General features: G+C 33.0%; 1 protein-coding gene across 1 annotated transcript in view; it reads left to right on the top strand.

The window, feature by feature from the left end:
- Positions 1 to 26,078, top strand: part of COL11A1 (collagen, type XI, alpha 1) — a 221,557-nt gene extending 195,479 nt beyond the window's left edge. Inside the window, exons 49-61 of the mRNA XM_012654837.1 lie at positions 323 to 376; positions 511 to 618; positions 1,121 to 1,174; positions 10,661 to 10,714; positions 11,795 to 11,902; positions 12,415 to 12,468; positions 12,578 to 12,613; positions 12,709 to 12,762; positions 14,294 to 14,537; positions 19,749 to 19,861; positions 21,977 to 22,045; positions 23,922 to 24,155; positions 25,533 to 26,078. Of these exons, the coding sequence (XP_012510291.1) occupies positions 323 to 376; positions 511 to 618; positions 1,121 to 1,174; positions 10,661 to 10,714; positions 11,795 to 11,902; positions 12,415 to 12,468; positions 12,578 to 12,613; positions 12,709 to 12,762; positions 14,294 to 14,537; positions 19,749 to 19,861; positions 21,977 to 22,045; positions 23,922 to 24,155; positions 25,533 to 25,679 (1,329 nt within the window). The 3' untranslated portion in view covers positions 25,680 to 26,078. The remainder of the gene's footprint in view (positions 1 to 322; positions 377 to 510; positions 619 to 1,120; positions 1,175 to 10,660; positions 10,715 to 11,794; positions 11,903 to 12,414; positions 12,469 to 12,577; positions 12,614 to 12,708; positions 12,763 to 14,293; positions 14,538 to 19,748; positions 19,862 to 21,976; positions 22,046 to 23,921; positions 24,156 to 25,532) is intronic.
- Positions 26,079 to 27,895: the final 1,817 nt, after the last annotated feature.

Genomic DNA, 27,895 nt, shown 5'->3' with positions numbered 1-27,895 from the left:
CATATAAGAATAACATGTATTAGATGTTGGGCAAGGGGAGGGGGAGGAGGGAGGAGGGGACGGGCATATGAACAAACAATGAGTATGATGCGCACCCCCGGGGGAATGGACACACTTGAAGCTTGGACTTGGCAGGGAGGGAGGGTAAGGGCATCATACGTAACCTAATCATCTGTACCCCCATAACATGCTGAAATAAAAAAAAAAAAGAAAAAACAATTTGTTAGTCTGTTACAAATTAAATTGGAGTATTTATAAATAAGTCCTCAGTTTCATTACTTTTATATGTGATACATTTTTAAATGCAATTTTACTTTTATAGGGTCCTCCTGGAGCTGCAGGTGCAGAGGGAAGACAAGGTGAAAAAGGTGCTAAGGTAAAATATATGCAGATATTTACAATGTTTGGAAATCACACGCATACATCAGACAATATTTGTTCCAATACATTTAATAAATAATAAAATATTTTCTCATCATTCATGTGTTCATCTGTCTTATTTCCTAACAGGGAGAAGCAGGTGCCGAAGGTCCTCCTGGAAAAACTGGCCCAGTTGGTCCACAGGGACCTGCCGGAAAGCCTGGTCCAGAAGGTCTTCGGGGTATTCCTGGCCCTGTGGTGAGCACCTGTGCTGAAAGATATTATTTTGAAAATAACATTTATTTCTAAAAAAGTTGTTAATGAAGGTGTTTATGTTAGCATTATTTCATAAGTTATTGTGTGGATGTTTTTATGGGAATTCGGTAAATATTACATATAAAATCAGATACTCTTAAAATATTTAAGCATGTCATTTATTTAATAAGTTTATGGTGAAACATTAACTAATAAACAAAGAATAGAAAACTAAACTCTTAGATCTCAATGCTATAAAATTTTTGTACATATATATATATATATATACACACACACACATATATATGGGTATGTATGTGCATATGGACATACACACATGATAAAAAGACACAAAATTGCTTATAATATTTCTAGATGTTCTCCATGTGGTGGAATTCATAGGTGATGTTTTCTTTCTTCCTTTTTGTATTTCCAAAATTTAAAAAAAGAAAGAAATATGTATTCTTTTGTAATTAAAAAAATCAATCATCTCTATTTTCTGTAGGGAGAACAAGGTCTTCCCGGAGCTGCAGGCCAAGATGGACCACCTGGTCCTATGGTGAGTAGGATATTTTTCATCATTTAAAGAGACAATTTCTAAAACAAAATTGTTTATAAGCTAGAATTTTTGAAATTTTAGTTATAAATTATTTTATAGTTTGTACAATTTTCAAGAAAATATATTACTTACATTTAAAAAGATAAAAATGATCCTGATAGGTATGTGGTAAATATGCTACTTGATCAGAAGATTTTTCCTTTCTTGCACCCTTTGATAGGAAAAAAAAAAATATTTCCATTCTGAATAAAATGCCACTAATGACCCAGCCAGTCCTTTTCCTAGTATGGGCAGTTTCCCCAAATGCATGCAATTACACTTAGTTTCCTGGCACTACGTTTAAAAGAGTAATGCTGGCACACACATACAGTGATTTCTAGAGCAAATAAATCGTTCTCTTTATGAGTCATACAGGCTGAAATATAAAACAATAAGCCCCATTAGTGAAGAAGGATGATTCTTACAATACTGAAGCTTGGTCACTATGATGAACTCTGTGTACAAATAGCGTGCTTGAGAAATGCAATAAAACATTTTAGTGACCAGCATACATACTATTCATAGATAGAGTTTATTATAGGATCCACGGCTATCCTTGCTACAAAATTTGGGCAGAAAGTGAGAATGAAAGACTTGCTCTTTAAAACTGTTACTTACTAGGTGACTTGTTTGCTTTTTAAACAGATTCCATTTCATGGTAGAGATATTTGAGCTTCATTGTCCAGAAATAGATATGTGTAAATTGATTAATCCAAATAGCAAACAATACACATAGCACACTATGCATGTGTAATGCATGTGAGTTTAAACAGTCAAATCCCTCCATATAGTAATTTAAACTAAATTCAAATTCCTCTTATCATTAACATATTAATTATCTCAGAGATACATACATACTCAGAAAGCCACCAAAACTGAATTCACGATCTTAATTATTCAGGAAGAATTTTGACCATTCAATTTAATAAAGATGCCACACCAATTTCCTCTAATATACCTGCCTAATATTTCATCAGTGTTAATGAGATTACATTTAAAATTTTACTGAAAGTTTAAAGATAACTCATTTAGTAACTAGATAAATTATCAGGTTTTGGTTGACTTCAAGCAGAAGATTAGCAACTATGCACATTGTCTCATCAGTATAGAAACAGGGCCTTGATTGAAGCAGGATCAGTTCCACATCCGCACTGATACTTAGGAATATTCTCCTTAGATATGGTAAACTACTGCACAGAGTCAGAGCCTGGAAGAAAAATTACTTTGCCTTAATGTCACCCTAAAATTTGCCAGAGATTTTTCTTCCTGTTATTTCAGATTTTCCAATAAGTATTCTGACCTTTCTGCAGATGAAATAAAAAGCACCATGCTGGAGGTTTCCTTCCGCAGATATTAAAAATAAAACCATGAGACATACCACCTCATTCTGGCTTGTAAAAGTTTGCATTTCTGACTCTTAAGTAAATATGAATTTACAGTGCAAGAAGGCAGAGCAACTCAAACCCTTTTAGGCAAAGTGAGATGATCAGCATGAGAAATGAGCTGCATGGGTGCATTCCATTTTCTGACTGCCTGTTTTATTGGACAGTACTTGCAACAGAAATAGATTTTAACTTCTTCATAGCTTTGGTTAGTCTTTACTATGATATCTAATCTCAATTTAAATTCTACTTAGTCCTCATGAGGTGAGGGTGGACAGACAAATCATCTTTAGGATGCCATTTTTGGCAATTTAATGAGCTTTTTGACTCAGAAAGATTTATTTTGGTAGGTAATTTTTTAATCAGAATAAGAAGTAGCTTATTATGGTTATTGATTAAGATTATTGACTCTAGAGCCAAACTCCTTGGCTTCAAAACAAGTGCTATCACTTACCTGCTGGAAAACTGTAGGAAAGTTACTAATTTGTTTTTTAACTTTAAGTTACTCATTTGTAAAATGGGAATATTAATAGCATCTACCCAATGCTATTTATAATATTTAAATGAGCTAAATTGGGATATTAATATTTTCTACTCTGTGGGGTTTTTATGTTAATTAAATTAGTTATTTGCAAAGCACTTTGAAACTATTGATTGACATTAGTATAGCACAAAATGAATCATTATTAAATGAATGAAATAATGGGAAATATTTTGAAAAATAATCAATTTCATATTCTTAATGTAAAGTAACCAAATTTCACCTCATTTATGCATGGGTATCATCAATGAACCTGTTTGCAAGTTGTTAGCTGTTCATTCAAATATAAGAGATCAACAAGTACAATTAACATTGACAGAGTTAGAACATGACACAGTAAGTGCTATAATAGAATCACATCGAGGATGCTAGGTATACTTAGAGTAAGACCATTTAAAGGTCATCTGCTCTAGGGGCCATTCCCTGTTAGAAATATGGTAGGACTACTAAAGAAGGAAAAGAGAGGCTTAAATGTGGATAAAATGTGGGTGGTGAGACTAGCAGAGATTTGAAAACATACAGGTTTGCATTAATCTCTAAAATTAATCCATGTGACAGCTGTATGAATAATACTTTCTTCATAATGTATTTTTACTAATTATAATTATAAATATAGTCATACCCACGTCCAAGTCTACATAGGCTTCAACTTGCTCATCACTAGAATTCCACAAGTACCTACTGGGTCTCTTTTCCACTTCTAGAAGCTGCCTGTAACTTCCTACAGTCTTGCTCCACTGGTCAGACAAAGCTACCAAGACATTCCCCTTTTCCCAACTTTTAAACACAACTTAGCTATTCAGTAAGTACAAATTACCTACTTTCATCTTTCCAGACTGGCAGCTACCTAATTAGACAATTGAATTCTATCTAACATAGCATCCATTACCCATATAGGTAACAGTTGAACAAATCCACAGGACCCTTCTGGAGATGAAATTCTTTGGAATAAAGTAAAACAAACAAATTAAAACTCTCAAAGTGATTTCTGCAGGGTAGGTGCCCACTCTATGTTATCACCTCTACTAAAGATCAGTTATGACACAGTATTGATTTTTTACTTTAAAAATTAAATATTTCACATGGTAAAACTTATTTAGATGTATGAATTCAACATACACACACATACACATATACTTAGAATCACCATGTGGAACTGAGGATAGATAAATAGCCCACAAGCTTATGGAAAGCTAAGAAGAATGATGAGCCTATATGAAGAGTTCTATTAGAGGTTCTTCTTCAAGAATTCCTTGCCCAGGCCGATGTCTGAAAGGGTCTTCCCAACATCTTCGTTTAGAATTCTTAAGGTTTCATGCCTTAGGTTTAAGTTTGTTATCCATCTTGAATTGATTTTTGTGAGAGGTGAGAGGTGGGGATCCAGTTTCATTCTTCTACATATAGCTATCCAGTTTTCCCAGCACCATTTATTGAAAAGAGATTCTTTTCCGCAGTGTATATTTTAGTCAGCTTTGTCAAAGATTAGATTACCATATGCTGATGGTTTTGTCTCTGGATTCTCAGTCCTGTTCCGGAGGTCAGTGTCTCTGTTCCTGTGCCAGTACCATACTGTTTTAGTTACTATAGCCTGGTAGTACAGCTAGAAGTCTGGTAAACTGATACCTCCTGGTTTGTTCTTTTTACTTAAGATTGCTTTGGCTATACGAGGTCTTTTCTGGTTCCATACAAAGCGTAGAATTATTTTTTCCGGATCTGTAAAGAATGATGATGGGATTTTGATAGGGATTGCATTAATTCTGTAGATCACTTTAGGTAGTATGGACATTTTAATGATATTGATTCTGCCAATCCATGAGCAAGGTAGGTTTTTCCGTCTGTTTACATCTTCTACAATTTCTTTTTTTAGTGTTTCGTAGTTCTCCCTGTATGAGTCTCTCACATCGTTCTTTAAATATATTCCTAGATATTTAATTTTCTTTGAGACTATTGTAAAAGGAATTGTGTTTTTGATTTGAACTTTGGCTTGACTGTTATTGGCATATATGCATGCCACAGATTTGTGTGTATTGATTTTGTATCCTGAGACTTTGCTGAATTCATTCATCAGTTCAACCCCAAAGCAATCACCACAGTAACAAAAATAAATAAATGGGATCTAATCAAATTAAAAAGCTTCTGCACTGCCAAGGAAACTATCATTAGAGCGAATAGACAGCCCACAGAATGGGAGAAAATATTTGCTGTCTACACATCTGATAAAGGGCTGATAACCAGAATCTATCTAGAACTCAAAAAAATCAACAAGAAAAAATCGAACAATCCCATCAACAAACGGGCAAAGGAAATGAACAGAAACTTTTCAAAAGGAGAAAGAATAATGACCAGCAAACATATAAAAAAATGCTCAACATCTCTAATCATTAGAGACATGCAAATCAAAAAAACAATGAGATATCACCTAACCCTAGTGAGATTGCCCTCTATCAAAAAATCCCAAAACATCAAATACTGGCAAGGATGTGGAGAGACAGGAACACTCTTACACTGCTGGTGGGACTGCAAATTAGTGTGACCTCTGTGGAAAAGAATGTGGAGATACCTCAGAGAGCTAAAAATAGAAATACCATTCGATCCAGCAATAGCACTATTAGGCATCTACCCATAAGATCACAAAACATTCTATGATAAAGACATCTGCACCCAAATGTTTATGGCAGCACAATTCACTATTGCAAGGATGTGGAAACAACCCAAGTGCCCATCAATCCATGAGTGGATTATTAAAATTTGGTATATGCATTCAATGGAATATTACTCAATCGTAAGAAATGACAGTGATCTAGAACCTCTTATACTTTTTTGGATTAAACTTAAGCCCATTATGCAAAGTGAGGCACCACAAGAGTGGAAGAATGGGCTCCACTTGTACTCACCATCAAATTGATACTAACTGATCAACACTAGGGTGATCACATGGTAGAATACTCTCCAGGGATTAGGGGGATGGGGGGGTAAACCCGCAACGAAAGGACATGGGGAGCATTGTAGGGGGGAAGGGCATGCCTCTAACCCTCGCTTGGGTGAGGCAAAGACATAAAGTGTAACCATAATGTTTGTACCCTCATAATACCCTGAAATAAAAAAAAAAAGTTAAAAAAAAAAAGAGTTCTATTAGAGTTCTTTTAAGTGAACTCCATAAGAGTTGTTAGAATTTTATGAGAATTTTTTAAAGTTTTTAAAAATTTTATTAGAATTATCTTTGAGTAGTCAACAAACATTAAGTGAGAATAAGATTGAGGTTTTTAAAGAGTGATCATGGCTAAATCCTATTCTCTGCTGCAAAGTCAAAATTAACATGATTTAGTAATTTTTAAATCTAATATTTATTTGATTTTTTGAAGGCAGAATTAACATTTGTTTTAATTTTAAGTTTTATTTTGTTTCATATTCTTTTAAAAACCTATTTGTTCTAATGCACCTGAAAAATTATTTAGCATTTATCTTTGGATAAGTTTACTTTAGTATTCTCATACATTCCTTCTTTTCACAAAACAAAATATCTAATAGCATTATTTTTCAAACTATAAAAGACTGAATAAAAGATAAGCTAGGATACTCATTTACAGTTTGATTTTTTTAAATGCTACATTTAAACTATCTATAAACAGATTTGAGATGGGTAGCATTCTATAATGATTAAAAAGTTTTAAATAACAAAGCGTTTGCCTTTCGCCAAATTCTACACTATTTACAATTTTATCTTCTAAATAAAGTATAGAATCTGCAGTTTCTTTAAACTTGAATGTGCTAGAGTTTTGAGATATAGATCAAAGTAAATATTGCACAGAGCATAATATTGCAGGGGGGTAAAGGTTGGCTTATATTTGAAACATCTAAGAATGTATTGTCTCTATTTTCCTTTTCACGTTATTACTTATGAATTATGTATTTCTCTAGGGGTTTTCAATTAACAATATCCTAAAGAGAAAATAAAAAATATGTATACTTGGAAAAACATTTTAATATTCAGAGTATATGTTTTTGATCTGCTTCAGGTTCAAAGGGTTATTTATAACTGCTCTCAATATCATAATGTTACCAATTTCTATTTCCAGATGGTGAAATATAAAAAGCTGATTTTGTTTGGCAAATTTGCCCTTAGATGTAGTTTGTAATTTCATGAGAGATTATTAGTTTAGAGGAATTAATACTCATTATCTCTAACTCCTTCATAAATAACATTTATAGAAAAGATTTAAAATGCATTTAAAACACAAATAATGTCTAGTATATTTCTCACTAAGCCTAAAAAATTAGAATTACTAGTAGTTCTTCTTTCTTCTGGTTTACCATTTTAGTTTATACTATTAGAATGGGATGAGAAAGTTGATAGCTATCTATCTGTAGCATATCTAAAACTAATAAATTGATAGTTAACATTTGTATTATGCTTCACTTTTGATACACTCTATACTGTGGAAAGTGAAAGCACAGAGAAGAGGAGAGAGTTACTATATATTTAAAAGAGAATTTGATAATTTCCTTATAGTCCTCTTTTGGTCTGAGGCATATCTACACTTAAAACTGCACATACTTCCTGTGAAAATAACTTACGTCTATTGTTAATAGAACAATGCAGGGAAATTGTCTACTTTTACATCAATACTTAGAGAATTTCAAATTCATTCATGAATTAAAACAAATATAAACATATCAAATAATAGCCCAAAATTCTGTTGTTACACAAGGACTAATTTATATTAACATTATTCTTAATCTCTCTTGATATTCAGAATTTAAGTTAGAGGAGGAAGCTTCAGAAACCAAGAAATGGAAAGGGCCCATCTACTCATTCTTGCTGCAGCCCTGTGAGATAGAAATAATCCCCAGTTTGCAGAGGAGAAAATGAAGCTCTCTTCGTTTAGCTAATTTAAATTGCTAATTAAAGAGTCTGGCTTCTGTGCCAGGCCTAATCTATTCTGAACCCATACTAGTTTTCAGAGCGCATCTCACTGCTTGGGTCAGATCCATAAAGCTCTTAATACTTTATATTCACAAAAATTATGGAATGGGTTATAATATGCTCCTTCACGCTGAAGAATCAAGGTATCCCTAGATGGGGGAAGAAATTATTCACGGTAGCCTTGTAGAAGATACAATGGTGATGTCTCATGAGGTAACCTGGTAAAAGTGTGTTTATTTGCTTGAATTATAAATAATTCAATTTAATTCAAAATAATTCAGACTTATAGAGAAACCATATTAACAGTTTGCCGTTGTTGGTTGGTGCCTTACTTGTTACAGGCAGTAGTGACCTATCTAAATTACCTTGGCCCTAATTTCAGGAGTCACAAACATATAATAAATCATTATTTAATGTCAGTTATACTTCTTCTGACAGCATCTTTTGCTTGCATTGTTTAATTTATAATTTCAGAACAAAACCTTATTTTCTGTTGCCTTCCAAGTTGGAGTACACCAATTAGTAGATTAAAAAGTTTATTCAAAAGTTATCCATATGAAAATTGCCGTGGGTAGGAGGGCAGAACTAAGAGTTAGCTGCTAAAGTCATGCCATAATTTTCATAAAAATATAACTTAAAAGGATAAAACTCATAGCCTTGCACTATAAAAAAGTTAAATTATTGAAACAGAGGTATATTTATATGAAGAAAGTAAATTTCTTTATTATTAATTTTACGAATCATTTAAGTATGTGATTCAATTTAGAATTTACAGCTAAAAGTGCCATGTTGGGGCTGTAATTTGGAGAAGGCTAATTCTCCCAACTATTACACGAATTTTAAAAACTGAAGAATTATTGTGCAAAACTCCATTGAGCAGCCAGGAGTTAACTCCAATTAACTAATCAGAAAAAAAAATACAGAAACTTCAGCTTTGGATGTACATATTTTGTAATGTGATGACAGAAGAAAATAATATTTTTCATGGAAAAAACATTGGGTCAAGTCATAAGACATGGGGTCAACTCCTTGCTTTTTCCATTGGCAAGCTTTGTGATCTCACAAAATTAATACGTTTCTGAATATCTGTTTCTTTGTTAATAAAAGGAATGATATCAAATTGATTATTTCTAAAACTCTATCAGTACTTAAAATTCTATGAGAATCTAGAGCAGGAATAACTTATACTGACCAGTTCTCTAGGATCTTCAGTCTAGAAACCTAATCAGCAGATTAGTCCTGTGATCTTTTAGTGTTCTTGATTTCAAGTGTTCTGATGGCAGTAAATTATTAAGAGAAAGAAAGTCATCAAATACCATATGTTCTGAAATAGTTATACAATGACAGTCAAGTGCCCTCATATTATAATTTGCTAAGGCCATTTCTGGCTCAATAGTAGGGATTTTCAGTTCAAGATTCAAGAAATTTTGACATTTCTTTTTCTTCCCAAATCCCTCCCAGCCAAGTCATGCCATGAATGTTGCCCTCTCTCACTCTATTGTCTTCTATATAGAAGGCTTTCCCTCTTAAAACTTACAGAGTCTAAATGAGTCCACTTCCTCAAAGACATATTTTCTTTGGTAGTTTGCTAAATTGTCTTACTGCTCTTTTGGAATATCTTGTATATCACCTACTGGAGTACCACCATCTTCTCCTTGCTTATTCCTATCACTCTAAGTAGTCCAAGATCACATGGCTAAACAATTTTGGACTTGGAACCAGAGTGCCAAATTTGAATCACAGTCTTGGTACCCAGAAGTTAAATGACCCAGTTTCCCGCAAGTAAAAAGAACAAAATTGCTACTTCATCAGGATTGTTGTGAAGATTGAAGATTCATTATTAAGACAGTTTTGTAGACTGTGGGGTACCTTATACATGCAAAATGTTATTGGGATTATTAGACATTCTGGTATAGCTCTCTGTCTAGTAATCATATTACTAGTAAAGTATGTCTACTTACAAGAAAACAAAGAATAAAAATTGAAATCAGAATTCAGAAAATTGACCATAGCCTGGCAGCAGTACACAGCTCCATTTTTAAGTCAGTATATACAGAAATTATATATTTTTATTCTGTAGAATATCAAGCAACCATTTTGAGACATACAAATATAGTTGTTATTGAAATATAAACAAAATAGTATATTAAAATTTTTATCAAATTTTTTTTCTGTGGTTATCAAAGATCAATTGACAGTCAAAAGTTTATTGAGATCTTTTAAATTTTACTGAAAATATTATAACCTTTGAAATTTGTTTAGCATAGAAATATTTGATTGACTAGATATATAATCTGGAAATCCCTTCTAAAATTAGCGTAACTGAAAATTTATACTTTCTTCTTGACTGAAAAGCCATATAAACCATATCTTATTTTTAACTTAAGTTTATTTGATCAAAATTATCAATATTATGGTTTAATGTTACAGTTACAAATGAAACTATATTTTAAACATATAAATTTACTTAGAATCCTCTACACTCATCATTAACTATTTTTAAACTCCATATTTCCAAAACCATCCTAGCTCTGTGACTAGTAATATGATACTCTAATTAATATCCACTCTATCTTTGTTTATTTTTTCTTATTATTTAGGGACCTCCTGGTTTACCAGGTCTCAAAGGTGACCCTGGCTCCAAGGGTGAAAAGGTGAGAATAAAAGAATGTGTTACAATCTTGATGTACTAAGAGCAGAGGCAGTTAACTTTTGTGGATTAAAATCACTCAAAAGGAAATTTAAAACAATATCTTTGTCATTCTAACCATGGAAAAAGCTCTGAATCTTTGGCCTCTCAGAAGCATTTAGAGAAGGGAAAATATGCAAATAGTGAAAAATGTATGAAAATCCACTGCTATGTATTCTCAATGTTCCCTTTTGGGAACCATATGGAGAAAACATATGTTATACTAAAATAACTATTCAAAATATAAACAGATTAAGTAACAAAATACCCATTTTTATGTTTTTAAACATGCTGGGGAAGGGGGAGGGTGGTGGGAGGAGGGGGGAGGAGGTAGGAGGGGACGGGTATTTGTATACACAAGGAGTACAATGCGCACTACCCGAAGGATGGACATATTTGAAACACGGACTTGGGGGGAGGGGAACCAAGGGCAACACACGTAACCTAAACATCTGTACCCCATAATATGCTGAAATAAAAAAAAAAAAATTGTAAACTATAAATATCTTACAAATAGTAATTTGATCTCCCAGAATTTGTGCTGAGTTGTACCAGTTAGAAAAAATATGCCTTTTTTATAATGGTATTAATATTGTTTGTATTATTTTAAAATCCCTGAATGTCTTTAAAAGACTGCAAAATCTCTGAAAAATAGATCATCCATATTAAATGAAGTGCTAATTAGAATAATGTGTTTTTGGTTGTTTATTTCACCCATATTATTTATGATCATTATTGGTCTTTTAACTGAAGGAATTCCTCAGGAACACTGGACATGATATTTTTAGAAAGCATTTTGTTCCTAATTACTTTCAGCCCTTAATAAAGCTATCCTTTAAAGTAAATAGTAAATGATCCAGTTAGGTGAGAAGAGGTTGGTTCTTAACCCTATATTCTACTCAGAAGGGTTACTTTATGTATTTATGTGCATTTTTAATTTTTATTTTTGGATTTCATGAATTTAATGTCCAAATATTTTATGACTAGAATTTAATAATGGTTGTAATTTAAATATTATTAAAATTTTTTTCTCTGCCTTCCAAAGGGACATCCTGGTTTAATTGGCCTGATTGGTCCTCCAGGCGAACAAGGGGAAAAGGGGGACAGAGGACTCCCTGGAACTCAAGGGTCTCCAGGAGCAAAGGGGGATGGGGTGAGTAAAAACATAGATAACTTTTCCTGTTCCTCTTGAGTAATACATGCACACACCTTTGCACACATTCCTTTAAACACGATCAAACAATTTAAAGTATCTTTCCTAATCTGCTTGTGTCAATACTGTTTGCGAAAACCTTAGAACAAATGAATTAAAAATATGATTTAAGATAGCAATCATAAAAATTACAGTTTAGTAGTTACTTAAAAATGCATGTATTGAATTCTCATCACATGTAAATCTTATTCTGAGGGGTGCAGGAATATAAACACACACACACCCATGTACATATATGTGTATTTAAAATAAAAAAGGATAGATATTACAGAAAAATGGGGGGAAATTTTAGATTATTTTGCAAAAGTTATTTTTTAGACTCACAGTGGAAAATTTTTAAGCTATTTTTAACTATTGTTGAATTCTCTAAATTTTTGAATGTGTGTTGTTATGTAAAACATGAGAATGGAATACTGAGGAAAGCTATTTAAATTGAATGATTCTCTCTCTAGGGAATTCCAGGTCCTGCTGGTCCCATAGGTCCACCTGGTCCTCCAGGCTTACCAGTAAGTACAAGACCAAAGACTCTTACAAGGCACACTTAAGTGACAGATATACCAAAGTGAAACAAATGCTCTACGTTTTTATCTGTGCTTTTACCTTTGCATTTTCTAGGGTCCTCAAGGCCCAAAGGGTAACAAAGGCTCTAATGTAAGTACTTTTTACTTTGGCATTTTAATTTTTCAATGAAACCTATTTAATTTCCTTTTCTCTATTTATATTCTCTCCCTTTTTCTTTCTAACAGGGACCTGCCGGCCAGAAAGGTGACAGTGGTCTTCCAGGGCCTCCTGGGCCTCCAGTAAGTGCATGTTAACAAGAGAGATGTTCTGATGAGTCACATCTGGAGACTGCCAATGATTTCTCTGAATTTTTAAGATAGACAATAAAGTGCATTCTGTCAAAAGTGCATATTTTATAGGAAATGGTGACTATATCAACTGAGTAATCAGGTCAACATGCCAAGCCTTTTCTTTTAATTGATTTCACTCTTTAAATATAGAGATACCTTACTTATCTATTATAATAACCTTGGTTTTTATTAGTTTTTGAAGGGAATCATACACATTTTATGCCACATTTTAATGAAACTAATTGATTGTATGCCACAAACACAAATTTATATCTGACTGTAGGAATAAAGACAGAATTTCAGGTGTTTAGCTTTTTTTTTTCATAGTGCATATATAATAACAATAAAGGCAATAATAATAGCTAACATTTATCAATATTGACATTTTCCAGGCTTCACACAATTATTAAGGTATAGAATTAAAATATAGATCCATGTGATAAAAATTTTAGTTTTATTTCTTGAAACAATATGTGTTTTAGTTTGCTGGAACTACAGTCACAAAGTACCAGGGAATGTGTGACTTAAACAACATGTTTAATTGTATTGTCTCACAATTCTGTAGGCTAGAAGTCCTAGATCAAGGTATCAGCAATGTTGGTGTCTTCTGAAGTCTGTGGGGAAGAATCTTCCCCACACCTCTCTCCTTGACTTGTAGCTGGCTGTCTTCTCCCTGTATCTCTTCATATCATCTTCCCTCTGTGTATGTCTCTGTGTTTGAATTTCCCCTTTTTATAAGAGTATCAGTCATATTGGATTAGGGCCCATCCTAATGACCTCATCTTAACTAATTTTATCTTCAGTGACCCTATTTCCATATAAGATCGCATTCTGAGATACTGGGAGTTAGGACTTCCACATATGAAGTTTTGGGAGATACAATTCAACCCATAACAAAATGGATTAACTATTTGGTGTAGTTATATTCATAATGTAAATTCAAGTCTGGTTGCATTTATTTTAAGTTTGCTATTTATAAAGATTTAAGTTATACATATTTGAAGCAAGCTAATGTGTACATATTTTTTAAAGTTTAATATTTCATAATATAAATTATTAGCAAGTATAGTAGTTTATTAGATAGTATAGGCACATTAAAATGCTGTTCTAATACTCAGAGACTTTAAAATCTGAGTGTGGAGATGGGGCATATAAATGAAGACTAATTAGTAAATAACAAAGTAACATACATAACATATATCTACACAAATCTTTGCTACATTAATGTATAAATAAAGGGCCAGAAATCATCTCATTTTTGCACCTACCTCAATATCTCCACTAGGTTTTTTATGAAAGAATTTATAAAGTTTACATGTATATATATATATATATATAAACATTATATGTCATATATTTTTTAGATACTGAAAAACTAAACCAGCTATAATTTCTTATAACAAAAACCTAACTGATAATAACTAATATCTACAGAATATTTTACTTTATGAAACAATCATACTCGCAATCTTCTTTGTAGGGTCCTCCTGGTGAAGTCATTCAGCCTTTACCAATCTTGTCACCCAAAAAAACAAGAAGGCATACTGAAGGCATGCAAGCAGATGATAATATTCTTGATTACTGGGATGGAATGGAGGAAATATTTGGTTCCCTCAATTCCCTGAAACAAGACATCGAGCATATGAAGTTTCCAATGGGTACTCAAACCAACCCAGCCCGAACTTGCAAAGACCTGCAACTCAGCCACCCTGACTTTCCGGATGGTAAGTTGATAATACATGACAAGGCAAATGTATGAAGCTCTGAGTTACTGAGGTGCATTGTCACCTCATTAATTCTAGTTAAATGTTTAATACAGTCTCTAAATAAAACGAAACAATTTTTAGTTTTAGTCTTGTAGACAGAAAAAGTCATTTACATGTGCGATTCAAGATTTGCTTTGGAAAATCCTGGTCTGTTAAATATGGTTTCATTAAATTATGACAAGATCATTTTTTGGATGATTATATTTAACACAAATGTATTTTGCCTTATAGTAACTATCATAGATTGGGTATTATGTGTTAACACATATGAGCCTATTACTATATTATACTTAATATGATGAATGCACTAATGTGATTAATTAATGTTAATATAGTATTATAATTAGTACTTTAGTATGAATAATATGGTTATGATTAAATAACATAACTAACAAATATTTGATATATCAGTTTAGCAATGTTTTGGCAAACAGAATATTTAAGAATAGGAATAGCTTGGGACAAAAATGTATCTTTCATTGATCCACAAATAACCAGAGCAACTATGAATTGCTTACTTATTAATAAAAATCAGGATAATTTATTATACCTACTCTTTGACAAAACCTTCACATACATATTGTTGTGAGAAGGTGAGGGTTTCAAGTATGCTAAGCTAGTCTTACTTGACTAAATTCGTACAATTACTAAACTAGCAAGGGGCAGATCTTTATCTGATTTTAAAACTCCCATTTTATACTGAAATATTTTGCCTCCTCTTTTACTACCAAGACAATATTGTTTGGCACTATCAATCGTATCATTAATGGTGCAACTGTGATCTAAATCCGTGGTCTCCCACCTTTTTGGTCCCAGGGACCCGCTTCATGGAAGACAATTTTTCCATAGCCTGTGGGGGTGTGGGTGGGGAGATGGTTTCAGTATGATTCAGGCGCATTACATTTATTGTGCATTGTGCAGTCACACCCCTCTGTTAATAATAATCTGTATTTGTAGCCGCTCCCCAATGGTAGCATTACCCACTCAGCTCCAACTTAGATCATCAGGCATTAGATTCTCATAAGGAGCTGGCAACCTAGATCCTTTGCATGCGCACTTTACAGTAGAGTTCGTGCTCCTATAAGAATCTAATGCTGCAGCTGATTTGACAGGAGGCGGAGCTTATGCGGTGATGCGAGTGATGGGGAGTGGCTGTAAATACAGAGGAAGCTTTGCTTGCTCACCCTCCTCCACTCACCTTCTGCTGTGCGGCTCGGTTCCTAACAGGCCATAGACCTGTACCAGTCTGCAGCCTGGGGGTTGGGGAACTCAGATCTAAATAATTCAGTGTGAGTAAGAAAATTAAATGTAATTCGGAAACAGTCATCATAAAGAAAGAATGTCTTAAATTCTTATCTTAAGCACAGCCTGTTAAAACTAAAACACAGGTAATTATTTGAGTTCCTACACAAACTGGTATCCAAGATCTTCAAATTTATAATGTGTTTATTTGAAAAAGATGTTTTAGTTCAGTGATTTATAAGATTTACTTTTAACTGGCATTATTTAAGGAAAGGACTTAGATGATTTAATTTGAGCTTGTTCCAGAAAATTTCTTCTTCTCCTGAATTTAAATATACTTGGCCTATCAGAAAATTTCTAGTGCATTCGTATGACATTTAGACAAGAATATAGGAAATAAATGACAATATGATATGATTCTTACACTTCTGATTCAAATGAATAAGGTAATCAATCATGCATAATTGAAAATCAAATGTAAGAGATGGCAACATGTATCGAGTTATAAAGCAACGTGTGACTAATTAGAACCTGAGCAGTCAAGAAAAATGTTGTAAATTTTGGGAATGGTAAGTTAACTGTGGATTATAGTTCCCAGTTGTTTCTATGTAACCAGACTTGTTAATTCTTTAATGTACTAATTAATTAATTGAGATTAAATATTGATTGATTGCTGAGCAGTGCCAGGCATTGTTCAGAGATGCATAAATGAACAGAAAGAATAATGTCCTTGGGCTACTTATTATCTAAAGGTGGAGCAGGCAACCCCCCAAAATTAATAATAGCATATCATTACAGATAGTATGAAAAAAAGCTAGGTATTTAGATAATTAAGATATGATTTTATTTTAAATAATAGAATGTTAATGTGTGAGGGCTTGGTCTTTAAATTGAAATCTTAAAGAGATAGCCATGCTTAGAATCAAAAGGGTATTCCAGGCAGAGGGTATAGGACATTTGCAAAGATTTGAAGAAGACAGAGTCTTGGGGTTTTCAAGGAACCAAAAGAAGATTCCTATGGCTGAACAATAGTGAGCACACTGGGAAATTACTTGAAGCAATTTGGAAGGAACCAAAATGGAATCAAAAGAAGCTGGCTAAGAAGTTCTGGACTAATTTAGATAAGAGATAATGGTGGCCTAATTTAGGAATGTGGCAGGAGAAATGGGAGATGAATAAATTTGAGATAAATTGAACATTGTATCCATAGGATACTGAACCACTTTACTGAATGAAGGTATCTTAATAATTAAGAAATTAATATATTATTTGAAAGAATATTCAATGATAATATTAACTCAGTAAAGCAAGATAAAAATGATGCTTCTCATTTCCATATAATACAAAATTATATACTCCTAAGAATCATATAAGAAATATCAAAGATTAATAATGGTTATGAGTGGTTGGTAAAATCTTGGTTGATTTTTATTTTCTTGTATTTTTTTCTTGAGAATTCCACTTTGTTTTAGGAATGAATGTATTGATGGTGTAATCAGAAAAAGTGCAAATGTTTGTGTTAAATATGATATTCAAGTTACCTGACAAATAGAAGATTATTGACTAGTACTTTCCCTGTTTATATACAAGTAGTGGTAGAAAATAAAGCAAGTTGACCTTGAATTTTTGAGAGTTCCAATACTAAGCAATTCAAGCTTTTAAAATGTTAAATTTCACAACTAGAAAATTAATATAATTCAAATTAATATTGAAATGAAGTGGAGCATGAAAAATAGTAGGAAGTATAGGGGAGGAAAGAGTGTGATTCCTTTCCTCTTCATTGTAGGGGTCACAGCTGACAACACTGTAACAAAAGACCAGTTAACAAGAGAAGAACATAGCACATGTGTTTGATCATAGTTCTACATGACACAGGAGCCTTCAGAATGAGGACCCAAGGATATAGGGGTAGTTATCTGATTTCATGCTTAGGTTCAGTGAAGCAGGGAAGCTATATAGAAATGTTATTGGACAAGAAAAGTGCGGGGAGGTAGCTAAGCTCCCAGCAAAAAACCGGGTCCCTGTGGTGGAGTTGCAAGGGATAAGAAAATAATAGAGAAAAATGGAAAATAAAAGAAATAAAAGAATACACAGGGACAAAGATACAGTTTTATAAGTTTATAAAGATTATAGGCAAAGCAGGGTCTCAGGGGGCCTAGACCTTCTCCATGGGTCTCAAAAAACCCCGAATGAGGTCTTACATGATAATTTATAGGGAATAGTGATTAATTGCCAGGGGTAACAGATTTATATAACAGCAGGTAGTTCCTCTCAGGTTAACAGATTTTCAAAAGGCTTCTACAGATCCTTTAACTAATTCTATCTACATGAACAAATGGTTACAAAATCTTTCAAAGATTAACTTCTAAGTTCTAAGGTAAGTTTATCACTTAACAGAGGGGTCAAATAGAGATATGTTGGCTCCATATTTATTAGGTTATTGTGAATGGAGACAAGTAGTCTGGAGTGTTAAAACAAGAGCTTTGCTTTTAGCCATTCGGGCAGCTGTCTGTTCCGGGGGGCACTCCACTGTCAGCTCTCAGCCTGTAGTTTTTGACAGATTCGCTTTGCTTTACAAAGCAAATCCAAACCTTTAGGTCTGAGAAACGTGGCGCCTTGTGGGATATAGCTGCTACTGTCTTTCAGAGACACCCTTCCGAGTGCAACAGCATTTGAAATGCAAACCAACACGTTCACATATTCCTTCAGGGCAAAGCTCTGTAAAACTCCCAAGACAAATCCTGTCTGCAAACACATCTATGTTAATTCATGGAGCAACAGAAAAGGGTATGAACTAATGGTAATAGTTTGAGTGGGGAAACGTGGCAAGGCCTTCTGTTCAGATTCTTCTCAGCCTCTCCATTGTAGCATTTTTTTCTTCCAGGTATGGGGTAGGGTCTTAATTTCTTTATGGCCAGCAGTTACATAGAAAGGTGGGGGAAGGTTAGAATAATATTCTTAGGTTTTATGGTTGTCTTTAGGGGAAGGGGTTCTAATTTGAATGACCCACCTTAAGGAAGAGGGATTCTAGTTTCTCTGACTTGCCTCAGCAGATTCTAGTTTCTCTGACTTGCCTCAACAGAGAATGAGGGGCACAAGACAGGAGGGTGGAAGGTCCAAGAAAAACTTTGCTTCTCAGGCCTTCATTTTGGGAGATCTTTTTATGATTTCCAACAGAATGAAGCAAAATAACGGTCACATATATATCAATTTTGGCTCCCAGTAACTTCTGTTAACACAAACCATATTATCAATTATTTAAAGAATAACTTTGTTTGATTTTATTCCCACTATTTACTGTCTTTATTCACATAACACCAAATTAATGGTTATGGTCATTCACATAAAATTTGTTCTGTAACATTTCAATAATGGCATTAGGAGCAGACTACATTTAATTATATAAAGTAGTCCTTCGTAGGACCTCATTCAAAAAGATAATACATTTACTACAAGAAGTTTTTGCCATAAAGTAAGGCAAAGTATTATCCCCAAGGCTAAACTGGGAGAAAGTATATTGATTATTATAATCAAATTACTTAAGTAGTTAATAATACTTAAGAGATTTGGAATCAGGTATATCTGATTCCAATGTACGTAGTTTATTATACATAGATAAATAGAATGTTAATATTTTAGGAGATGACATTTAAGCTGAAACCTAAGCGTGCTAGGCAAGATAAGAACAAATAAAGGGTATTCCAGGTAGGGTGTATGGGGCATTTGCAAAGCTTCGAGGCAGACAAGACAGAGGCTCATTCTTTAACTATTCAAACATACACCCTGATGTGACCAAAAGCATAAAAGGGAAATGATCTCTGAATACACATTTTTCCTTATTTCTGTTTCTAATATAATTTAATATCTAATGCATTCGATTTTGATATCAATGAATTTGTATGTGATATGTTTTTTGCTGCCTTCTAGGTGAATACTGGATTGATCCCAACCAAGGTTGTTCAGGAGATTCCTTCAAAGTTTACTGTAATTTCACATCTGGTGGTGAGACTTGTATTTATCCAGAGAAAAAATCTGAGGGAGTAAGTACCAATCTGTTTTGGTGGTGAATCTTGACAGTTTCTGCCATGTTTTTGCAATATTGAACTAAACAGAAAAATTATACTGTCATATTTTCATTTATCTGCTTTTCTTACAGGGTAATTAGAGCATTTCATTTGCATAAACATGAATAAAGCACCAACAAGATGCACAGAGTTAAAAAATACTTCTCTCCTTTATTTTTTACCCAGATGTATTCTTTGTGCACCTGCTTGCTCTCTAAAATTCTATGGCTTTCCATGACACAGCACAGCTGAATCTCAAATTTTAGTGCATGTATATAGTATTCTTCTGTCCAACTGCCACATGGTGGAACTCACAGCTGCATATTATGCCAAAATATCCAATTTTATAAAGAATCAATCTTTTATCTAAAATAAGAATATTCCCTGTACTTACATATTTTGAATATTTAGTCTCTTTAAACAGATTCCTTGATTTTCACCTAACAGTATCAATATTAATACTTGAATTCTATCTTTAAAGCTAAATACAAATTATTAACATAAAATATTTTTCACTAATATAATTATATTCTTCAAACATTTTATGTGAGGCATTTTGTCTTTCTTTGTATTCATGTAATAAATCCCATTCTTCTCAATAAGTGGTGTGGGCATACAGAGGCACAGGAGCTCCGTAAGGCAAAGCAAGTGGCTTTATGTGTGGCTAATGTTTTTAGGGGAAAAGTTAAGTTTGTGAGTAAAGAGTGGGTAGTAGAGGCAGGAGAAAAAGCAACTTCCATTTCCCAACCCCACTTGGCACGTGGCAAAGCATAATAGCCCCCAGAGAAGATGTGGGAAAATGGAAAGTGCCTCCCCTTACACTGATTACTCACATTCCCTATGGTGGGGATTTATATTCCCTTATATTCTGCTGATCTTTACGTAGCAAAACAATAAATGCAGGTCTGTAAAGGATTCTCAATATTCTTCCCAGAAGGGAAGGCTTGCTTCCTGCCAGTGACTTTTCTATAGTATCCTCCCCTCTTTGGTTACTGGCTAAATACTTTCAAATATTTCCATTGGCTGTGGAATGCAGATAACACCTGCCTTGCTGGCTAATGATGACTGGTATTTTGAGGATTTTCTTTGCAAAGGATTACTAGGTGATCTCCAGGGGTGAAAGGAAAACTTCCCCTTTACCGTCAGAAAGTTCACTGAAAAATCAACTGACAAAAGACAGATTAATAGGAAAAATGGCATTAAAACTTATTAGCATCCTCGAGAATCACAGAGTGATTGCCCAATATCCCAATAGGGTATAGAGGCTTATATACCTTACTTCTCCAGGGAAAGGGAGATGGGGAAATGTGAATGATTTAGGGGGTGTAGTAACTGATTTTTAGAGGAATTCAGTGTGCTTGAAGAACATAAAATGGCCTGAGACAGTCTGTTGGAACTGCATAGTAGACAATGGTTTGTGACAAAAATCTGTCCAGGTTTGTTGACAGACTTCAGTCTTTCTTCCTGCCATGTGAGTTCAGTTAATGAAAACTCAGGGAAGAGACCAGAGGTAATTGCTTTCTTCCTTGGTGGGTCCAGACTTTAGGCGGATAAAGGAACTTCAGAGAACTTAGTCCTGTTCTTTGGGAGACACAAAAGATTCAGAAACAAGAGGGGGAGGAAAAACAATTGTTCTCCTTGGTGGGTCCCTCAGGTCTCCTCCAGCATATGTTCATTTCTACAAACCTGTAATTCAAAATACCCATTATATCAGGGAGCCATATTTGGGGGTGAAATTCTCTACACTCCCTCAGTTCTACCAGTATCTTCTCTAGCCCTTAGTATGTCTTTTCTGGGTTGTTTTCTCCCTTTCTCTTTTTGAGCCAGTAAAGAGAACAGGAAGGAAATGACTCAGTCTTCACTACATGGAATTCAAAGGATCTAACTGAAAATTTTGTATAATCCATTTTGTATAACCTCGTTTTGTATAATTTTGTGTAATCGTTTTATATAATCTCATTTTGTATAGGTTTAAAACTAAGTTAAAAGTTCTTCAGCTTTTTGGTCATACTGAAAATGACAAATATGTACATAAACAATACTGTTCATAATGTTCACCTGCATTCTAATTTTTCTGCCCCTTTGAAACAGGTAAGAATTTCATCATGGCCAAAGGAGAAACCAGGAAGTTGGTATAGTGAATTTAAGAGAGGAAAACTGGTATGTGATTACCTCAGCATGAAATGTTTTATCTCAGACTTCCTAAGTGAAGCTCAAATTATGTATCTCTACACCCTGACGGTGAAAGTCTAAATTATACTAAGTAGGATTCCATGTGGTCTCTAATTTGCTCCACCCAATATCTCTTAGACTACTGTGGTATCTTAAAGTAGTCTAAAATTTTTTTTAAGTAAATGAAAATATACTAAATTTACTGAAAAAATATGATCAAATAACATATACAGGTCACTAGGTACCTGACATAGATATCCTCAAAATGGAGTATGCTAAAAATATATAAAGAATGTAATATCCACTTAGTATCTGTGGCTCCTACTATTTCATTTTCTGTTTACTTTAACCTAATTTGTTCTTTGTTCTCCATTTCAGTAAGAACTTTTGGAAAGTGCAATTTTTTTTTCTGATTGTTACATTTGGAAACATAGTGAACTTACTGACCCTTAATTTGTATTATAGCATAAATTTACTTGAAGATTTTCATACCATTACCAGTTCATTTATTAGTTTTCTAAAGATATTTTAAGATTACCTGCCAAAACTAAATTCATATTTAAAAGCTGTTTAAAATATACATGTGTTTAAAGTATTTTAATTAGGATTTATTCAAATTAGAGTGTTTCCCATTTATTCAGATAATTATTCAATTGTTTAATGTTTTTAAAAAGCTATTATTTTAGACTGATGATTGTTTATATTGTTATTTCTATACACACCTAGACATATTAATTAATGACATAGTGAAGTTCTTCACTTCTAATTCTCCAGTATAGTCTTCAAGTTGCATATTAAATATTCATGTTACATTCTTATTTGTGTATGAATTTAAAGAAACATACACAGATAGAACTGTATATGTGTATGGTTTGGGGTTTTTTTGTTATTGTTCTGTTTTGTTTGCCTTAGATTGAATTTCCCCTATAGATTTTTTTTTTCTTCAACCTTACAAGAATTCTCATCATCTGACCTGCTATTCAGCATGACTATGTAAAATCAATTATAAGAAAGAAAGTCACAGATAACTGCCTTTACATTGATTTAATCTGTAATCTGGGTGAATTTCTTATCTTTTTTTCTTAAGTTTATGTGTTTCAGCTGAGCCCAAATATTTCAATTATATCAAATCAAACAATTTATGAAGATATTATGAGACATTTTTTAACAATTTAAAACTAGGACTGTTTTCCTGCTTCATATACAGAATAAGTATTGACTTAAAAAATATTTACTTGTGTTGTCTTGGGCATTATGCTTGCTGCTGGCAATACAATAATAAATACACATATCATCTAAGAATGGACAAACAGGCATGTTTGTACTGAAAATTAGAAGGCCAAAAATACCTTAGGGTTCTATAGCCCCAAAATCAAAAGTACAGGAACATATTTAAAGATCTTGATAAAGTAGATACATTATGAAATTTTTGAAAGGAGTAGGCAAAATCAAACTACAACATAAAACCAATTAACATTTACATCTCTCTGAGTTTCGTGGGGTTTCATTGTCTTGCTACTTTACCATCTTGCTTTTTAAAAGATACATAAATATAATGAAACATCCTGGAAACTAAGGCATTTTTTTTTGCAATGTTTACTGTTTAGGAAAGAATAAAGTGATTTTTTTTTTTTCAAACATAAGCAGTGGTTAGTTACTCACGTAGGAATATAATCTTGATTTCATAAAATTCTGTCTCTGGGTCTTCTGACTTCAATATTCACTTTTTTAATTAGGTTAAATGGATCTGTTGATTCATCTGCATGATTCTGGCATCACAGTTCACTATTGACAGTGATTTTATTCTTTACATCATAAAGGAGGAAAAGAGTTCTTATGTGTCTTTATATTCTTTTATTCCCAGCTTACGTATTTAGACGTTGAAGGAAATTCCATTAATATGGTGCAAATGACATTCCTAAAACTTCTGACTGCCTCTGCTCGGCAGAATTTCACCTACAATTGTCATCAGTCAGCAGCCTGGTATGATGTGTCATCAGGAAGTTACGACAAAGCACTTCGGTTCTTGGGGTCAAATGATGAGGAGATGTCCTATGACAATAACCCTTACATCAAAGCGCTGTATGATGGCTGTGCGGTGAGTATAACCTCTGCTTGCCTTCCTTCACAGAGATGAAAGGCAGCATGTAACCATCCTAGTTTTGTCCAAAGCCAGATTTCTCTCATGAATGGATATCAGTTGTTACAAAGATTTGATCCTTGACACTGACATGTTAAAGTACGGTATATTAGAAACTGCTACTATTCCGTGCCCCGCATACGCACACATGCACACAGAAACTCTGAAACATACACATAGACACATTTTTAAAACCATAGCAGAAGATACTCTTGGATCATATGTTACTATTCCTGACATTTGAATTGTATCACAGCTAGCTATTCTTGAAATGAAAAAGAAAATAAAAAACCTTATGTCATTTGCCTCCTTAATTCATGATTCTGAAATTACAGATAAAGGAATCACCATTATACCATTTATACCATAGATAATTTTCACCCCTGTATTTTGTATATGAGGAGTTTGTTAATTGGTACTATAGTTCAACAGTTTGGGGTCTACTATCATTTTTGTTATGTTTCTACTCTAGAACTATCTTTTTCAAACACATAGGAATTCCATATAAGAAAATGCTTCATAGAGCACCCTAAAAAGCTCATTGCTTTAGCTGAGTATTAATAACTGAAGAGAAGTCACAATTACAAATAAATGGGTCCATGTTTTCAACAAAATGAGCAGAGTACAAGAAGAACAAAGAAAACAAAGCAAATTAATGATGGAACAAGAGTTGTGGAAAGCATTCCCAATACTACTATATTGTTAAATATTCATAAAATTAATAAATAGCTTTTGACTTTTGACATTCTGTATTATAATTCTAACAGTGTATTCAAATTTTTCATAAGAATTTAACTATACATATATATCTAAATTATAGCTATGATGGTAAAGATGCAGTATTTATATACGAGGATTAAATGCCAACATCAATTTTCATATTAAATTGTACTTATCAACTCAATAAGATTCTTTTTAGCTGTGAAATATATAGGGGTATCATAGTTGAGTAATTACAGCTAAATGTTAAATGTAATTTTTTTTTGAAATATTTAAAAGTATTTTTATTTGGAATGTTTAGTGAAGCCTCTCTTATACATAAACATTGATCGCCCCCTTCCCTCTGAGATACAGAGGCCAAGGATAAGTAGGCCAGCTTCACAGAGAGGCCCATCTGACTGCAAGATAATTTCAAGGCTAAATGTAATTTTTAACATTCAAAATTTAAAACTATGTCAATGGTAACAAGAAGAGTTCTTACATAGATAATGGCAAATTTGTTTTCTTACTCTCATCTCTTTTACCTTCTTACTTCCATTCAGAAGCTTAAGAAAAAAATAACACTTAAAAATGTCAAGTGATTGTGTAACTTTTTATTTCTGCTTAATTTTACAGTCCAGAAAAGGCTATGAAAAAACTGTGATTGAAATCAACACACCAAAAATTGATCAAGTACCTATTGTTGATGTCATGATCAATGACTTTGGTGATCAGAATCAGAAGTTTGGATTTGAAGTTGGTCCTGTTTGTTTTCTTGGCTAAGATTAGGACAAAGAACATATGAAACCAACAGAAAATATACCTTGGTGCCACCAACCCATTTTATGCCACATGCAAGTTTTGAATAAGGATGGTATAGAAAACAACTTGCCGCATATATATGTACCATTTAAGGAAGTACTGACGTCCTCGTGGGGGCAGAATCACATGGCAAAAGCACTGAAAATTATAAAAATGTAAGATAGTGTGGCTGAGATGGAAACAGGGTTGCTTCTTGACTCCCAATTCTCATCTCTCCTTTTCCTATTTGGATTTCTTTGGTGCTGTAGAAAACAAAAAGAGAGAAAAATATATATTCGTAAAAAATATGGTGCTCATTCCCATCCATCAAGGATGTGCTAAAACAGTGTGTTCGATAAATTGTAATTATTTTGTGTACAGTTCTATGCTGTTATCTATGTGTCCGTTTCCAAAACTTGCACGTGTCTCTAAATTTCATCTGACTTTGATTTTATGACAATTGCAGAACTATCACAGCAATAAATATATGTATTATGAAAAAATAAAGTTGTAATTTCTGATGACTCTAATTCCCTTTCTTTGGTTAATAATAAAATGCCTTTGTATATATTGATGTTGAAGAGTTCAATTATTTGATGTCGCCAACAAATTTTTCAGAGGGCAAAAACCTGGAAGACTTTTGGAAGCACACTATGATCAACTCTTCTCTGTTGACAGTAACTTTGCTGAATTTCAGCCAAAAATATCATACATTGTGATGCTTTATTCAATGCTATACCTCAAACTTTTATTTTTCTCAGAATCCAGGATTTCATAGGATACTTGTATATATGGAAAACAAGCAAGTTTATATTTTTGGACAGGGAAATATGTATGAGAAACTATTTTAACAAACCAATGCTTCCATCAAGCAAATGATCATATGTACAATTTTTTCTACCTTATTTCATCTCATTGTTTTCAGTGTGCTTCAATAATGCAGGTTAATATTAAAGATGGAAATTAAGTAATTATTTATGAATTTGTGCAATGTTAAATTTTTAAATCTATCAACTTCTTGAATTTGATTCTAAGCTGCATATAATAATAGTCTCAAATATTATTTTACCTGCCCAACAAATATTTCTTTTCTTTCAAGATAATTTCGTGAATCATGTGACCTACCTAATTGCTAAATAACATATGGGTGGACTGTTACTAACAGTACTTGTTTTAAAAGTCATACGTATTCAAGGCAATCAAAACATTTTTTTCCACTAAGGTATTTTCTTTCAGGTAGTTTGAAATAGCAGTAAAACTTAAAAATTACAAACTGAACTTTGTATCTATTTTAAGTAATATATGTAAGACTTGAAAATAAATGTTTTATTATTTCTTATATAAAGTGTTAAATTAATTGATACCAGATTCCACTGGAACATTTTCAACTGGTAATTTATCACAAAAGAGCATACCTGCAATATTGAAATTAAAACGTGAACATTTGTCATTCAGAATTTCTTTTATTTTTGAAATCAAGTTTGTAAATGTCCTTTTAAGAAGGGAGATATGAATCCTATAAATAAACTCAAGTCTTGTCTACCTGGATTGGTCATTCTCTTTCTTAAATAGTTTCCAAATTATTCACTATTGCAGAAAAGGCTTTTGATTCTCTTTCTTGACCATCCAGATTAGAATAGTTTTACACTTTTGAATAAACATAGTATCATTCAGAGATAAGTTGTTTAAATCCCCCACATGAGTAAAATAGTAAACACCACATGGTAATTTTACATTTATAAAATAAATATACATTATAGTTAAAATTTCAAATACATATCATTATAATTAAACATTTTATAATGTCTCAAACATATGTTTATAATTTCAGCAGTAAAAATATCCCCGGAACTTTTCATTAGACATATAGTCCCTAAGATATACATAAAATAATATTTATTTTATAGAGCAATTCTACACATCAGACAATTTAATGAATGTGTAGCGATAAGAGAATAATTTGCGTATTAGCCTGCATCAGGACTGCAGTGTTTTGTCCATTTAAAAAAATTAATCTTAAATTTTGCACTCAATAGAATGAATGGATAACTGAATGTCCTTTCTCTTCTTTTCATATATGGATATGGTCTTCTTTATGACATCAGATTTTCTTCTCTCCCTTTTGATTAATTTGATCTGGACAAAAGAAATCTCAATAGAAAGAAAAAGCATATTGGATGACATTTTCGTATTGGCCC

The sequence above is a fragment of the Propithecus coquereli genome, unplaced genomic scaffold (assembly GCF_000956105.1).
Source record: "Propithecus coquereli isolate 6110/MARCELLA unplaced genomic scaffold, Pcoq_1.0 Scaffold45, whole genome shotgun sequence".
NCBI classification, from domain to species: domain Eukaryota; kingdom Metazoa; phylum Chordata; class Mammalia; order Primates; family Indriidae; genus Propithecus; species Propithecus coquereli.
The sequence above is the reverse complement of the archived record's forward strand: the minus strand, read 5'-3'. Positions and strand labels throughout refer to the sequence as shown.